The following is a 16,919-nucleotide window of genomic DNA, read 5'->3' on the forward strand; positions in this document are numbered from 1 at the left end:
TTTTCATTCGTCTTTGCAGAGACTTGTGGAACAGACATTAAAACCCATGAAAGTAACTCATTCATGGGAATATTTCTTACTGATGTGAACAAACATCCAATTTGACTAAATCTGAATCTGATTTGAGTTTGCAAATGTTTATGTTGAAAGGTTTCCCTCTGACTGCTTTCGCTCATCCATTGTGTTGTGTCACTACAGGAAAGTCTGCATTCCTTACAGTCAGTAACTAGGAGGTGCTGGTCTCTCGTTGTTATGCTGTCAGTGTCAGCATAACAGGGGCGTGGCAGGCTGTCACGCCCCGGCCTGCTATGCACCTTTCATACCTGCGATCATGTCGAACTCGACACACCCAGTAATAAAAATCTCAGTCACTTTCAATCTGACGTCTGTCATCTCAGAGCAACTGAGTGTCTTCTGTCGTTTGAACCTCCAAAACCTGTAGCAGTACTTATAACAGTATTATTGTTGTTCAGCAGAATTTACTTCAAACTATGTACGTTTCTGCGGAGTGGACAAATGGAAGCATCTTGTGCTTTTATTGCCTTATGAAGTGCAAAGTCTGTTTAGTGTGATAATATTTTAAAAGGTCAGCAGCTATCTGCTGCTGCAGGGTCAAACTTTAAAAAGTTCCCACACCAACAAAAAGAAATTGCACCTTGACAGTAAAGCCTGTTAAACTGCATTTCAAAGCTAAAATTCCGACATTTTACACAAGCTACACTCTTTAGACACTCCACCCAGTTGCCATTCATTTCCAGCCACCAAGCAGAAACTATTTATCTTAGGTGAGGATGGAGCAACAAGCATCTTGAGTGACGAGAACAAAAAAGACGTTTTTTTTCCAGAATTCTTTTTTTTTTTTTGCAGAAGCCACTCCCTTGGGTGGACTTGTGAGGTTAAAAGCAGCTGGGGTGTGACAGACAGGCAGGTATTCAGGCCTGAACGACACCGAGGTGATTACACGATCAGAGCCAGTCACTGAACCACCTGTGCAGGTATGTAGCAAAGCTCTTGATAATTCTTGACTATCGATCATTTGCTTTTATTTTATTTCATTTTTTATGAGCTTGCAGTGTTATAAACAGTAATGAACCCCTTCAGGCCTGTAGTCACAAATGTGCGACAAGTCACTTTCGGCTCCAAAATGACGTAAATGCAGCATCTACTTCACGGCAAATACTTAAGTGAATTTTTTCTCATAGCTGGAAATAAATTCAGGCGTAAGTACAAGTGTGACTATATTTGCTTTGTTTTTAATGGACGCATTTTTAAACCATTAAAATCAAGTCAATATCACAGTGGAAGAGCTTTTATTTTTGTAAAACAAAGTGTCATCACATATCATTTACTGAATACATTTGATTTTTAAATGAAACTATATTTGTTTTCTTTTAGTGTAGCTTTTATTTTGTTGGTATTTTTTAATCTAAAATGGGTTATTCTCTCTGGATTGAGTTTTAAATTTGAATTTTTTATCCTTGTGATGTCTACATTGATGTGTTTTCATAAAGTAGTTGATACGAACAAACATTTGAGAGGCGAGCAACATGAATGAATGTTAGTCTGTACAGGTGTAGCACTTTAACATGTGAACTTTGGCTCAATAAAAGCTATTTATTTACAAACCAAATTGTTTCAAATTTGGCAACATGTGGTCACAAGTCACTTTTTAAAATATTTAGGTGCAGTTTAATTAACGTTAACATTTTGTAACCTGAAATTTTCCCTGATAGAATTAAAAAAAAAGGCAACAACTATTTATTCCAAATTTTTTTCTTTGAGTTCTCTTTTAGTGGTGGAATTTGAAAGGTAACACACAAGTCATCAATTACTAGTGTCTTGTTGCCATGTTACTGTACGCCCCTCTGTTATTCTGACTATGGTATGTTTGGAGAGGGTGTGTTGTCGGCGGCGGGTGTGTCTTCATAAGGGTACGATCAAGACCAACCAGTTCACTGAATCATCAGGTTAGGGGTTGTGCAGTTTCCTGTACTTACAGACCCAACAGGTTCATAATACCTGCAAGGTGAAACGTTGTCTAAACTGAGAAAGAACATGGCATAAATATGGCAATAAAATACATTCAAAAAAAACATTAGCTGTGCTGTGAAATTCTTTTTCAGCAGGAACAGCCTTGGAGTGTGGTGCCACCTAGTGGCTGATTTGTGCTTTCCTCTTGATTGAATCTGTTCTGTGTCCCCGTTTCAGAAGAAGTTCCAACATGAGTCGGTATTCAACACAAAGTAAGTACCACAATAAATTAATATAATAATAATAATAACAACACACAAAATAAACAAAACAAGTGTAAAATGAATCAAAATATAAGGAACAAACATAATCATTGAGATGTTGTCCACATATAGTGTTGACGTAACAAATGTTTTAACATCAAGTTAAAAGGGTAAAAAATATGAAACTTTAATGTTTTTGTGTATTTTTGAGGATTTTAATGCAATTTTTCATTTTATATGATCTTGAGAAATCATTAGCATTAATCAATATTTATAATAAAGATAACTTTATCAATCACAACACAGTAAGCAGAGTAATAAAAAAAAAAGCAGATTGATAAACCTTTTAAAAACAATGAAGAAAAAAATAAATAAATAACAATGAAGCACTGTTAAACAATCAGAAGCTCCTGCGCTGTTTGACATGAATAATCGGGTTTGGTTGTGTTGCCATATGAGCTGAAAGCTGAGGTAGATGACACAGCTTACTAGGCCCTTTTGCACTAATTCAGGTAGACTTACTTCATTAGGAACTCCTGAAGGCAGAGTCACAGGTGTAAAATCAACCATTCCTCAAACCCAAAATAGAAGAAAAGAAATCAAAAATTATTTCATCCTGCCATCCACCCGCTGGATCCCTTTTGGGGTTGCTGGAGCCTGTCCCAGCTACGGTTGGCGAGGGGACAGGCCGCCACTCTGTTGCAAAGCCAAATCTGATTTAATGAACTTTGAAATGATTGACCCCAGAATAAATGTAAAGCTGTGACTACGAAATGATAAAAGAAACCATAAAAGAATGTCGATGAAAAGTTCTGGAGCTCTTTGGATGTACTATTCCATGTGTCGGAAGAGCTAAACTTTCACGTTTCAAGCTGATTTCTACAAACAAGTATAACTATCTACAACAGATTTACTATATCTATTGTTAATGGGACCATGACAGATTCTTATGAAGACAGACAGACTTTTACTGAATCAAACAAACAAACAAACAAATATTTGGTTAAATTAAGTGTGTTTATAAAGTGCAGTTAAACACCTCAAATAATAGATTTTATATGCAGTTCTGCACAAATAGTGCAATAAAACAGTAAATAAAGCAAAAACATGCCTTATTTAAGTCCATGTACTTATTGTAAATAAGAATTTTTTTCTCAATTGATTTAATAAAGGTAAAAATGGAATTTATTTTCATTCTATTTTTGCAATCCAGTCAATTAGACTGAAGTTCAAATAGGCTGTTATTCAGCTAAGCCTGTAAGCAATTTTATTGATATTTTTGTGTGTTTTTTCCTGTACTAAACATTTAATTGTGTGAAAATTTTCATTTTAGTTTTTTGCCAGATATCAAATTAAAATGTTACATAATTGTCTTTTTTCTTTTTAATATGAATTTTAAATATTTGTGTTTTATCTGTAAAACAATTGATGACTCCCATTTGGTGACAAAAAAAAAAAAAACTTTTTCATTGATATTTTATATTATTTTGCAATAAACCCATAAGCACATGGACAACGTGTGCCAGCACCAAAGTGACAGCAAATATTTCCTGTGCTTGCAGTTAAAAGCAGCAGTCCCAGCATGGCGGTTGAGGAAAGCAAAAAGAAGACCAGCCTCCTTAAAGACAATAGCTGGATCAGAAAACTCGATGATGAAGATGAATCTGTCGAGTAAGTCACACAAACAGGAAAAACGCCAGACTTACACACATATCTGCATGAAAGGTTTGGGTGTGACACTCAGTTAGCTAGAGTTCAGAAAATTCCTTTTCTGAATTGTGAAACATGAAAGTGTGCGTTCAATGTTTTCTCTGACAGTCGGGACCCAAACTTTGGCAGAAGTGTGCTGGGAAGATACAAGCCCAATGAAACTTCTACCAGGTAAAAAAAAAAACAACTACTAAGCAAAAATTAGTTCAGGAAAAAAAGGGTATTTTTCCTGCTGTGAAGGAGATTTAAACCTTTTTCTAAGAAGTTATTGTTTTTCTCTGGAGCAGTTCAGCACAAGAGGACCCAAAAACCACCAAACCTGTGAAAACATCAGCATCTGTCCTGGCTCTCAGCAAAAAGTAAACCTTTAATTTGTATTTTATATGAAAAGAGGGGAAAAAAATCAAACCTTGTAACCAGAAATTTCTATCCTTCAGATTCAGTTCTCCTCAAGATCCCGAGACCAGGTATGATTATTGTTCCATGTTTATTTATTTATATAAAAGAAACATTAATTTTAATTGTAACTAAAATGCTTTTTTTTTTTGTGCTGGCAGCCCAACCCCTACCACCAAGTCTACATCCCCCTACACCAAGAGGTAGATCTTTTTTTTTCTTTCTTTTTTAAAAAGTGCAGCACATTTTCAAGTCTGATGAGGATTTTTTTTAAGGTAGATCGTAATTTTTTTATATTTATTTATTTTGTCAGATATTCAAGTGTGAAACCAGAAGCTCCAAGCAGGTATGCTCCACTTTATTCTGCGTTGTCACCATAAAAAAATGTAAAAAAAACATTTAAAAAGCAGGCGACTAATTTTATGGTGTTCAACTGCAGCCCATCTACGGTCAAAGCGGAGACAAAAACGAGGTTTGAAACTAAATTTCAGCATAAATTGAGCTATTAAAAAATATATCTGGGGATGATTTTCATTAAAAATAAAATGGATCTGCTTTTGTAGCACTAAAACCTCTACAGTCACCAAAGATGACGGTTCCACAAAGACAACCAGCACCACCACGAGCACCACCCAGAGCGTGAAGTATGAAAACAGCACTCATAAAAGAGAAGGAAGTTCCCACAAAGTGTTCATCAAAGCAATAATAATTTACTTTCTCCAATAGATCTCCTGAGACCATATCCTCCCCCAAGACTGAGACCTTCTCTGAGCGCGTCAAGTCTTCAAGCAAAGGGTAAAAACTTCACAGTACAGCCAAAGTGATCCGGTTCTTTTGTTTTAAAAAACATATTTAAGCTGTTTTACAAGCATTAGTTGATAGAATTTTGGTTTAAAATAGACAAGAAGGGGGTGCAAATACATTCATTTAGCAGAGATTTTAATCTTTTAGCTTTAATGATAAGGTATTTCTCACACCATAGTAAATTATAATGTTCAGGTAATAGACTTAAATCAGATGTAAATACAGCAAATGTTGGCAAAATTCAATAAAACTGTCAACTGATATTACTAAATTGTACATTTATACTGAGATAGCTAAGGTGTGTTCTTGTTTATGCTCTTTCATACATATTTATTAATAATTGTGGAAATGAGATCTACCCCCTTCTGAAACATTTGAGAAAACATTAGACACTAGACTGTTTTAATATTACTTTGCATGAAAATGCAAGCCTGAAAATTTAGTTTGCACTTTTGTTCCAGTAAGAACATTTTTTATTTGCATGTGTCCATGCCTCACGTGAGTACAAAGGTGACACTTCAATCCCTTTTTCAGATTAGTTTCACTCAATCTCTCTGCGGTTTATACATTTCCAGTGGTGTCAGGGACAGCAGCATCTTTTTTAATGGTGTTAGCAAAGAAATAAAGTTCAACAATCCAGCATTTTAAATCAGTATAACCACATAACCTTTTAGGATTAACTTTAATGAAAATGGTGTTTTTGGTGATTTTAACATGTTCTTGTAGCATTTTTCTGATGATGGAGGACATATATCAATTATAATTACACTTGAAATTTGCATTTCTGAGTATTTCTTCATTCAGATTGTTAGGCACCAGGAGCAGACGAAACAATGCAATTTGAAAAAGCCTGTAGTTTTGACGTAGAAGCCACAATCTCCCAGCTCCACTCCATCCTGATGGATCTATTATTGTTTCATTAACCGGTCATGTTAGTTGGGGGTAAGACGGGCTGTAAGCTAGCAGGAGGCATGTAAATAGATGGGTGATGGGAAGTGGGGCTAACATTACATGGCGTAATTAAAATTAAAAGACCACTGGGAACACTTTAAAAATGGATCGAAAGATGATTGGAATGGATCTTTAGAAAAGATGATCATAGTTATTTTTCCATTACTGGAGGTCAGTATACTAAGTTATTTATTTCAGGTCAGAGATTAAACCAGAAGAGCAGCCATTGTTCCACAGTCAGACATTTATGTTGTGTTTCTGTGGAGTTCTTGCTTTTCCTTATATTTTTAACTTTTTGTCAGACAAACTGAAATCTGCAATAGCTTTGTCCAAAAATCTTAAAAGTAAAACTGATTTCAAAATACAGTAAATTTGAACAATTAGACATTCAGTTTTTCCACTTAGTACAGGTATACTTATGTGGTCATTGTAGATTTTAAATGTAATGTGCACCTCTTAAATGATTTTACCCCAGAAAAAAAGCATGCTGACACACATCAGAAGACTCCTTTTCTCATCCAGACATGCATGTTTCCCACACAGGGCCCAGTACCCCCCCTACTCACCCACCAAACCAACAGTGACTGAGAAACCTGTCAGCAGCACCAAAGAGTAAGACATTCACACAAAATCAAAGTTCAGAGGAAGTCAATTCCATCCATCTAACACCTCGCCGTAAACCTGTGCAGAGCTGAGGACAAGCTGTTTGACTCTCTCACCCCCTCGTCTGTCAAGAGGGATCCATCAACCACAGACAGGTGACATCATCACCGTCAACTGACTAAAAACTGTAAATTTATTTAGGGCTTTTGCACTGAAAGTGTTTATGTCTGTAGTAAATCAACCACCACCACAACCAAAACTGTGACAGTAAGGAGCAGCACTGATGTCAAGTGAGTTTCACTCCTGAAATGTTTAGATTTTTTTGGTTCATTATTTTTATTATTATTATTATTATTTATTTTCATCATTATTTTTGTAGTACATTTTTAAGATAAAAAATGCAATAAAACTGAAGACTTTTAGCTGCTGGTAAATACAAAAAAAGGAAAAACCCACTCAAAATGAAAAATATAAAATACACACAGAAAATAAAAATAAAAAAGTTCTACCAAACGAAGGCGAAAAATATATTTAATTAAGTGTTTGATGTTTTGGAATTACATGAAACAAAACAAAAAAATGTAAAGGGACCTAAATGACCTTTGAAATAACAGCAAAATGAATGCTGTAACGTTTCTGATTATTTTAAAAACCTGTTAAAATCAAAATTATAAATCAATAAAAAATAATTTTAAGACTACAAGTTTATATTCTGACAAATTTAACTGTAAGTTACAACTCTTACAGTCAAAGAATAAGATTAAATACTGAAGCAAATTTTGATCTTGCCCTTAAAGTTCCATTAGAACCTTAGAGTGGAGACCTTTAAAGTCTCCAGAAAACTACCCAGTGTGCATCAAGAGGTTAATCTTTTGATGCCTGAATTTCTTTCCATCTATGGAAAAAACTTTTTTTTATTTTTTTTGCTTTTAAGCAGAGTCTAAATTAATGTAAATTTGAAGCAGAGGCGCTTTAATGCATATGTGTGTCAGTTGGCATCAAGGGGTTAAATGGCCAAAACTCAATCAAATGAGTCCACATCTGAAAATAGATGAACTTTTGTCTGCATTATACAGTGGATTTATCCTAGACTTCTTAAATAGTATATTTCACTTAGTATGTTTTATGTTGCAGCTTCTGTCAGTGTAAATCAATTCATTTTGTTCCATCTAAAGGCCTGAAGATCATCTGTACGACACACTTCTGTCTAAGTCTAAAACATCCGACTCATCCTCACCTGTCAAGTAAGTTTTCAGTAGTTATAACTCTATTTAAAAAAAGAAAAAACATATCAATTTAGCCAGTTTGATGTAGAAAATAAATTCTTGTCTTTGTCTCAACAGATCGAGTGTGACAAAGACAAGCGTGACCACAGTGGAGAGCAGCAAAGACAGCACAGAGTTAGACTTGACCTTTTTTCCCTCTATTTGATTTTTATTTCATCTGTCATTTGTTCTTCATTTGTCTCATTTTTACATGTTTCATTTCTTCATCTCTCTATATTTCTGTAGTCTTTAAAATATTTATTTTCATTTCATTTTTTTCACACTGTTATTTTGGTGTTTGTTTATGAATTAATTCATTTTTGTACTTTTTCTTCTCTTTTTTTTATTTTTTTAATCATTTTAGTGTTCTTCTCCATCCTTCTTTTCCGTTTTGTTTGTTCTTTATGACTTTCTTTCTTTCATGCATTTGTGCATCTTTTTTTTAATTTAAATGTTCATATGTTCAGAATTTCTTTTATATTGTACCAGATTTGATGTGACAAACTCTGACATCCGTACCAGATTCGCTGTAGCACAATTATCTCTACTACAGCCTCTTTCAGCCCGTGTCTCACATCTACTACGTAAATACGAAAAGAAAACACAGAAACAGTGAAAAACATTTCACTTCCACAATCAATCCTTCCAGGGCATTTTCTACGTGTGAAATTTTGGTCTTTCATGATACATGCGTGATCTACGTAATTCATGAGTATTTATTGCATTCCTCATTCGTCAATGTGAGCAGATGTCCGTCAGGGTTTTTGGCTGAAGGGGTCTTTACGTGAACTCGATTTTGAGCTGCTCCAACTTTTTGGTTTGGTTGAGAATTACGTAGTTTACGTGTATTTTACAGCATTTATACACAATTATTATGTAAAGCTTACACAACTGTGTATTTTTTTCCCATTTATTCGTTTGTGGGACAAGCCCCATGAGACGTGTCATCTTGTTTTCAAGGGGGGGTCCTCGACATACAACAAAACAAGCAAACTTAAAATATACAAGACAACGAACACGTGCACACACACACATAAACACACAAACATTTATTTATTACAAGCAGTTAGTTTAAGGGGTAGGAAATAAAAAAGCATCAAATTAAATCAAAAACAGTTACATGAGTGTTGAAGATGTCCTAAACAGGCATTTTTAAATGTATGATTTTTGCGAGATGCGTTGGCAAGTTTGTGGCTTTCCACAATTGTTCCACAAACACTAGCAAACTTTTCACGCATTTACCACTGATGTGTAATTTTTATATCGCGTACACGGTGCACATTTCACGTTCAAATGACGCATCTGACGTATGAATCACCAATGAATTGCTGATAAACAGCTCAATAATCACCCACGGTTTCTACACGATTCGTGGATTGGTTTAGTAGTACTTCTTCTGTGGTTTTAACGTGGTTCATTCGTGATACATCTGTGAAAATTTCGTGTAAAATCCAGAACTTATCTCACTTTTTCCACTTATGACCAATTTTCATCTGTGCAATATTCCCAAATGGTGGTTGTGTGACATGGCCTTTACATTCAGCTCCTCCCTTGTGGACTGTCTAAAAGTCAGGTGGACAGATGTGTTTTTCATTCTATAGTGCCATATAAATTATAAAATAAGAGACAATGCACAACATTAAACATTGATTTGCAGAAATTTGGTGTGTTTTTAACGATTGGCTGCTGCATTTTAGTAACAGAAACAAACATTTCTGCACATTTGACTGAAAATGTTCACAAAGTTTAAAACATTTTTTTCTTCTGAAAGACTGCTTGTAATAAGCACTGCCAAACAAATGTGTAAATGTTTTTGTTGCAGTGCTGAGAACAAACTCTATGATTCGCTCATTCCCAAGGCTATGAGAGGTGATGTCACAGACAGGTGAGGTTTCACTGCAAATGCATTTTCAGTTTTTTCCGAGAAGAAAACTGCACTGATGGAATATTTGATGATTTTGGTGTTTTTTACAGCAAAACCACTGGGGAAAGCACAAAGACTAACACAGACTACAGCATCCCTTACGGGTGAGTCTCCGCAAGGTCAGCTTTTGTTATATGCAAGACTGCAATAACAAAAAAATAAATCCTGTTCTTTTTCTTTTTTCAGAAATTCCACTAAAACCCCACTCACGTCAAAGACCTCAACCTCTTCCACGTAGGATGCAACTCTTCTGATCATGTCTGTAAATCAGAATTTACCTTCTCTGTATATTAAACATTTAATTTCATAAAAAGGACTGAAGATGACTTGTACAAAACCCTCCTGCCCAACTCCATCACCTCTGGTTCCTCTTCTCCTGTCAGGTCAGTTTAGTAACCAGTAATGTGTTTAAACGCAGCAGGATCCATTCAGTCATTCATGTTTCCATCACTTTCTAAGCAGATCCAGCGTCACCAAGAAGGACAGCAGCAATGGGTGAGTTTACAAACTGACTGGTAGAGAAAAAAGGATCTTTTGACTAGTTGGAATGAATATTTTATTTCAATTTGATCAATTTTGATGTCTTTTTTTTTTCAGATTAGACAGCCCAACTCTGACCTCACCTTTTTCACGCACCAACAGGTGAGCAGCTAAATCATTTGCTGCGGAATCCAACAGATCACCACTGAAAATGATCATTTAAGTGATTTTCTGACCGTGTCAGTGTTTTTACATTGAGCTTCATGAAAAAAATGTGTATACCAACATTTTTTGTTTATTTATTACCAAAAACCAACATTTAAATGAAAGATCTGAGCAATTCAAGACAATTAAGGGGACGAATAATAGATGCAATCAGTCATTACATACACAGTTACACAAACCTATAAAAAACAAATCAATAACAAAAAGACTAAACTGATGTTGGTGATCTCATAATAACACGAGGTTCCGCTGACACATGGGACCCCCTTAAATCTTTATGATTTAATCATTGATAGATGGAAAACGCTGTTTACTTGTACAGCGTTTTACTACATTCTCAGAAGGCCCAAAGCGATTTATAGTCACAGTCCCATTCACCCATGCACACACACATTCACACACTGACTGACACTGGCGCCGACCTGTAACCACCACGAGCAAATGTGGCGTTCAGTGTCTCACCAATGGACACTTCGGCACATGGATGGGCTAGACAGGAATCAGACCTGCAATTTATTCAATCAGAGGTCAACCACTCTACCTCTGCACCTCAGCCGCCCAATTGTTGTCATTTGGAGGTCTTCTTGTAATCGATTTTAAAAGCAGTTTTTTAAGAAATTTCAGTTATTTCGTTTTTTTTTACTTTAAACAGTCCGTTTAATGTTAAAATCAACATTATTTTTCTGGTGTCAGTTTTTTAGCTCATTAAACTGTTTAGAGTTTGTTTCTTTTTATTTTGTTTTGGGCTTCATTATTGATTTCATTACTTTTTTTTATATAGTATAGGTCTTTTGTTTTATTATTTTAATCATATTTATTGTATCAGAACACAGGTAAGAGGGGTCTCATGTAAATGTGTGCCTACACATTCTAGCAGTACCTCTGGTTGCAAAAATAAAGTCAAACACTTTTTTCAGAAATTCCACTAAAACCCCACTCACATCAAGGACCTCAACCTCTTCCACGTAGGATGCAACTCTTCTGATCATGTCTGTAAATCAGAATTTACCTTCTCTGTATATTAACCATTTAATTTCATAAAAAGGACTGAAGATGACTTGTACAAAACCCTCCTGCCCAACTCCATCACCTCTGGTTCCTCTTCTCCTGTCAGGTCAGTTTAGTAACCAGTAATGTGTTTAAACGCAGCAGGATCCATTCAGTCATTCATGTTTCCATCACTTTCTAAGCAGATCCAGCGTCACTAAGAAGGACAGCAGCAATGGGTGAGTTTACAAACTGACTGGAAGGAAAAAAAAGATCTTTTGACTAGTTGAAATGAATATTTTATTTCAATTTGATCAATTTTGATGTCTTTTTTTTTTAGATTAGACAGCCCAACTTTGACCTCACCTTCTTTTTCACGCACCAACAGGTGAGCAGCTAAATCATTTCCTGCATAATCCAACAGATCACCCATGAAAATGATCATTTAAGTGATTTTCTGACCGTTTTTTTACATTGAGCTTCATGAAAAAAAGTGTATACCAACATTTTTTGTTTATTACCAAAAACCAACATTTAAATGAAAGATCTGAGCATTCATGTCCAAGACAATTATGGGGACAAATAATAGATACAGTGAGTCATTACATACACAGTTACACAAACCTATAAAAAACAAATCAATAACAAAAAGACTAAACTGATGTTTGTGCTCTCATAATAACATGAGGTTCAACTGACTGTCACTAGAACAGGCAGACGACTGGATCCAAATCCAGCAGGTTTATTAGCTCAGCCAAACGTCCACAAAGCTAAATCAGGGTCAGGCAGACAGGGGTCAATAAAGAGCATGGGAGCATCAGAAAAGAGACGGGAGTAGTCAGGATGTAGGCAAGAGTCAGGGCAGGTAAACGGAGTCAGAGACAGGTTCATGAAACAGAAGATCAGCTCCAGATACACCACTCAGTAACAAAGGCAGAGTGGCACAAGTAATACTTTGAGCTTGGCTCAGTGCAGTGTTTAAGTATTCTGTGATTGATTGGGTGAAATGAGAGTCAGGTGTGTGGCAACCAGGTTGCTGGGAGATGTAGTGAGATAGAACTCTGGAGATGGTTCCTGCCGATGACCAGAGGGGGAGACAGAGTTCTGACTTCTGACAGAGACATGGGACACCCATTTTTAAAAGCACTTTTTAAAATGTTTCTGGTGTTTGTTAGTTTGTTTGTTTTTTTACTTTAATACAGTCAGTTTAATGTTATAATCAACATTGTTTTTCTGGTTTCAGTTGTTTAGCTAGTTCTGCAGTTTAGATTTTTTTTATGTTTTGTTTTGTGCTTCAATGTTGATCTCACTACTTTTTACGTAGTATAGGTATTTTCTTTGAATTTCTTTTATTAATTATTGAATATTTATTGTATCAGAACACAGTTTGGAGGGCCCTTATGTACATGTGTGCCTACAAACACTAGCAGTACCTCTGGTTGCAAAACAAAGTCAAACCTCTGTGATCAGGTCTAAAACACTTATTACTAAAATTGGAGTCATAAATCTTTATATTGCATAAATGAAACTCACGTGAAACTACCAGACAAAGAAGAGGAAGAGGAAGGAAAACAACACTTCACAAAACACAATGTAATGGTGAATTTTATTTTAAATCAGAACATATTTAGTAAGCTGCTGACTTTTTTTCCGTTTAATAATATTTAATCTATTTCCCCCCATTTTTTAAAAGATTTTGGCCTAAGCGTTTGATTAATTCTATTAAAAATACTTACATGATTTTTTTGCTGTACGTAATCTATTGTTTTCTATATTTTCAATGACAGCTACAGTAGTTCCTACTCATACACCAAACCAGACTCCAGGTAGGAAGCACAACAATTAAAGGAAAAGTTGTTTTTGATCTTTATTGTAAACCACATATTCATTTTTAACATGCAACTTCTGATCATTGCTTTTTTACATAGTTATGAGTACACCAGCATCACCAGCCCTTCTACATACACCTCAACATCCTACAAGAGGTATCAAACACATGCAGACTTTCAAAATACTATTTGGCGGTTTAATGGACATTGTTTGTGGCCCCCCTCACTTTTGTACCACTTACATTAGATACCCATGATAATTCCTTCATTATCTTAAATATCACATAGAAAGTGAATCAGAAAACAGAAAATCCTGAAAAACCCTGATAAACTTTCAAAATAAAACGCCAGAAACTTCCCTTGCCTCACGTCACATTACTGTAATTCTATTTTACAAATAGTGGAAGAACCTACATTAAAAAAAACGAGAATTTGTTTATTAATGTAAACCTTTTATGAAGTCAGTGTCACAAACAAAGTTCCACACAGCTTAGAAACGGACAAAGCTGTTCTAAATCTCGGATACTTTTGCCATTAACAGCTTTCTTCTGTCTGATCTTACATCAGACACTTTAAGATGTATAATAGGTGGTCTTTTGCAAATTTGACAGCACTCTCTTAAAAAACCCATGATCTTTACAATGATGAACAAATACAATAGAGAAGAAAAGAACAAACATACAAATTGCATCATAAAGTTCCTGTGATCTTAATGTTTACCTCCCACGCATATCTTTTATGGTGACGTGAGACTTTAACCACATAAAACCAATTTTCACTTTTTTAGCACCAGGAAACGTGACATAACCCATAGAAAATGCCCTCAGGCTCCAACCAAATGAGGTCAATTCAGTCGTCTTTTTTTGCAATACCAACGTCGCCATGTTGGAGCCAGACATCTTCAGGAAGTAATGATTGGTCAGTAAATCTGAGTCAACATTTCTATGGCAACCACTCTCACCAATCAGGAGTGAGCTTGTTAAGAGGCCACACCCCTACCACTTTAAAGTGGGCTTGGAAGAATCTGTCAATCAAACGTTTTGAACGTTGGATGTGAGACCTCACACTCTTATGGAGGCATCTTGATTATAACTTGAATAACTTCTAACAGAGACGAAATATTATGAAATAAATAGGGTTAGCAAGAAATTGTCAAAAAAGGTATCAGGTTGCTCTGACAAACATAATTACTCGCTTTCTATTTCTCTATAGAGGTCTATTGATTTTGGCTTTTACCTATTGTTTGGAACGCCGGGGGGGAGGAGTCACTCAGTACAGTTCTCGCGTGCAGTCAACGGCATTTTCTCATCAGTCTTGACGTTAATATTGACCTTCACTCAACCTTGACTTTTTGGTGGATCAGGCAAAATGAAAAAATGTCAATGCTGTTTTTATATTGCTAACTTGCTGAGGTGAAAGCTGCTAAAATCAAGGCACTTGAGAACAATATTAGTTGCATTCCTTGAACTCTGTCTTTGTGTTTTCCCTGTTTGGGATCTTCTGGCAATAGTGGTGCACAAAATATAACATGAAAACCTGTGTCCCCCTTAGGCCTGATGATATCCCGACAGATTCAATGTCCTCAAAGTCTTCCAGGACGAGTGTGTATGGATCCTCTGAAAGGTATAGTTGAACCGTGACACATGCATGTAAATCCTCTAAAACCCTTTAAGCAGAAGTTGACATGTGCAGTTCATACATGTATACGACTTTTGAGAAAAGAAATAAAAGACCCTTCACAATTTTAGTACCAAATTGATTGTTTTTTTTCCATCACAGGCCGGTGCTTGAGAAAGACCTGTGCACTTACTGCCGCAAGCCGTTCACCGGAGACGCTAAGATGGTTCTGGATGACATGAAGATCAACTGCCACGCTACCTGCTTTAAAGTGAGCTTTATTTTGAAGGATGGGATTTATCTCATTTTGCACTACTAAAGGAAGCATTGGTTTTAAACGGTTCCTAGAACAGCTTAGCACGCAAACACCCACCCAAACCAAAGAGGTACAATGTGAAAAAACTAGGGGTGTACCGATTCATTTTAACGATACGATTCACTGACCTAAAATGGATCCAGGACATCTCTAGCCAAAACTTCAACCAGTGTGACTCAGAAATAAATACCTGGTACTGAACAGTGCATGTATTTCTTATCTTGTATTTCTTGCAAGATAATCAGATATATGTAAAAAGAAACAAGAATTATTGGCAAATCCATTCATATTTTAGTTTCCTTAAGTTCAGCCCACTGTTGTTTTTCCACATCCAAATGATACATTATTAGAACTTTGTACCACACTGTATGGTCACATGTAAAAATTCAGTGTTCCCACACATTGGACTGGGATGCTGGCTTAATCATTTTTTGTGTGTGTTGTCCGCTGTGATGACACTTTTCTTTTTTTTAAACCTTTTTACATTTTAATTAAATAAACCTCAATCCAAATGGTATTTTCTAAATTGAAGCATTTTGAAGCAATTTGATAATAGTATAAGTCTATTCAATAACAAGTGGCCGGGATAGGCTCCAGCAGCCCTGTGACCCCGAAAGGGAATAAACGGTAGAAGATTGAATGAATGAATGAATGAATAACAACTTGCCTCAGACAGATCAATCTGGTTGAGTTGTAAGAATATAAATCAATTCATAGTTTAAGTCTATTAATCGTTACACCCCTAGAAAAAAAATCATGCCGTAATTGTCTGTTTGTGTCGTTACAGTGTGATGTATGCAACTGCTCTCTGGCCCACATGAAAGCAGGTGACAGCATGTGGATCTACAAACGCAGGGTTCACTGTGAGAACTGCTTTGAGAGCACCAGAGGTAAAAAATCAATCAGAAAATATCATCAGACCTGTATAAATCACACATCTTCTGCATATAAACTTGTTTTTTCTTCTTTTTCCACAGGGAAATGGAGATGCTGAGGAACCACAGAGACGATGCACACCATCTTATCAGCATGGGTGACATGGGTTCTTAGACTCTTATAGCAAGTTGACACTTCCTCATAAGGATTTTATCTCAAATTATGGTTACATTATGGATTTATAATATGATGCATGTTACTCAAATAAGTATTCTGCTGTTGAACCTGTGGTGTTAAGGTATACCTGTGTGTACTTCGATACAGAATATGAGTTTCTCTATGTACTAATGGAAACTTGTTAATGGGGACCTAACATGATAATAAAATATGGTAATGTTGAGGGCCGGGGGATTTTTCATTGTGCAATGAAGGAAATGTAATTTCTTTGTTAAAAATAAAAAATAAAAACTCTCCAAATTTCTGATTTTGTCCTCACTGCTTTTTCACTTTGGTCAGATTCTGGAATGGTAAAAATAAAAAAAAAACGTTTCTTTTTCATGGTTAATCTGAATTTCTAAAGGTATTCCTAAAATACTTGCATAAAGTATAGATCTAAATGGATTAAGAACTGAATATAGAGCTGACCACAATGACGGGAACTGTTAACAGATGAGCAGATGTTTTAATGATCCAAACTTCAAA

General features: G+C 35.7%; 1 protein-coding gene across 17 annotated transcripts; it reads left to right on the top strand.

Moving 5' to 3' along the window:
• Window positions 1-806: 806 nt before the first annotated feature.
• scel (sciellin) lies at window positions 807-16,699 on the top strand. Of its 17 annotated transcripts, none has more exons than XM_023950933.1 (32): window positions 808-995; window positions 2,212-2,243; window positions 3,797-3,905; window positions 4,053-4,115; window positions 4,232-4,303; window positions 4,382-4,411; window positions 4,502-4,543; window positions 4,654-4,686; window positions 4,780-4,812; window positions 4,904-4,984; window positions 5,067-5,135; window positions 6,639-6,707; window positions 6,785-6,853; window positions 6,932-6,988; window positions 7,874-7,942; window positions 8,042-8,098; window positions 9,786-9,848; window positions 9,938-9,991; window positions 10,074-10,121; window positions 10,202-10,270; window positions 10,347-10,382; window positions 10,485-10,529; window positions 11,510-11,557; window positions 11,638-11,706; window positions 11,783-11,818; window positions 11,920-11,967; window positions 13,367-13,405; window positions 13,508-13,564; window positions 14,960-15,031; window positions 15,188-15,296; window positions 16,129-16,231; window positions 16,319-16,699. In XM_023950933.1, exons 2-32 carry the CDS (start codon window positions 2,222-2,224, stop codon window positions 16,333-16,335), a joined length of 1,788 nt encoding a protein of 595 aa, XP_023806701.1. In that variant the 5' UTR covers window positions 808-995; window positions 2,212-2,221; the 3' UTR covers window positions 16,336-16,699. The 17 variants fall into 17 exon arrangements, with proteins under 17 accessions (XP_023806708.1, XP_023806701.1, XP_023806700.1 ...); XM_023950932.1 differs by having other exon boundaries at window positions 809-995; window positions 2,209-2,243; XM_023950935.1 differs by having other exon boundaries at window positions 810-995; window positions 2,209-2,243; window positions 11,786-11,818.
• Window positions 16,700-16,919: the final 220 nt, after the last annotated feature.

The sequence above is a fragment of the Oryzias latipes genome, chromosome 21 (assembly GCF_002234675.1).
Source record: "Oryzias latipes chromosome 21, ASM223467v1".
Lineage (NCBI taxonomy): Eukaryota > Metazoa > Chordata > Actinopteri > Beloniformes > Adrianichthyidae > Oryzias > Oryzias latipes.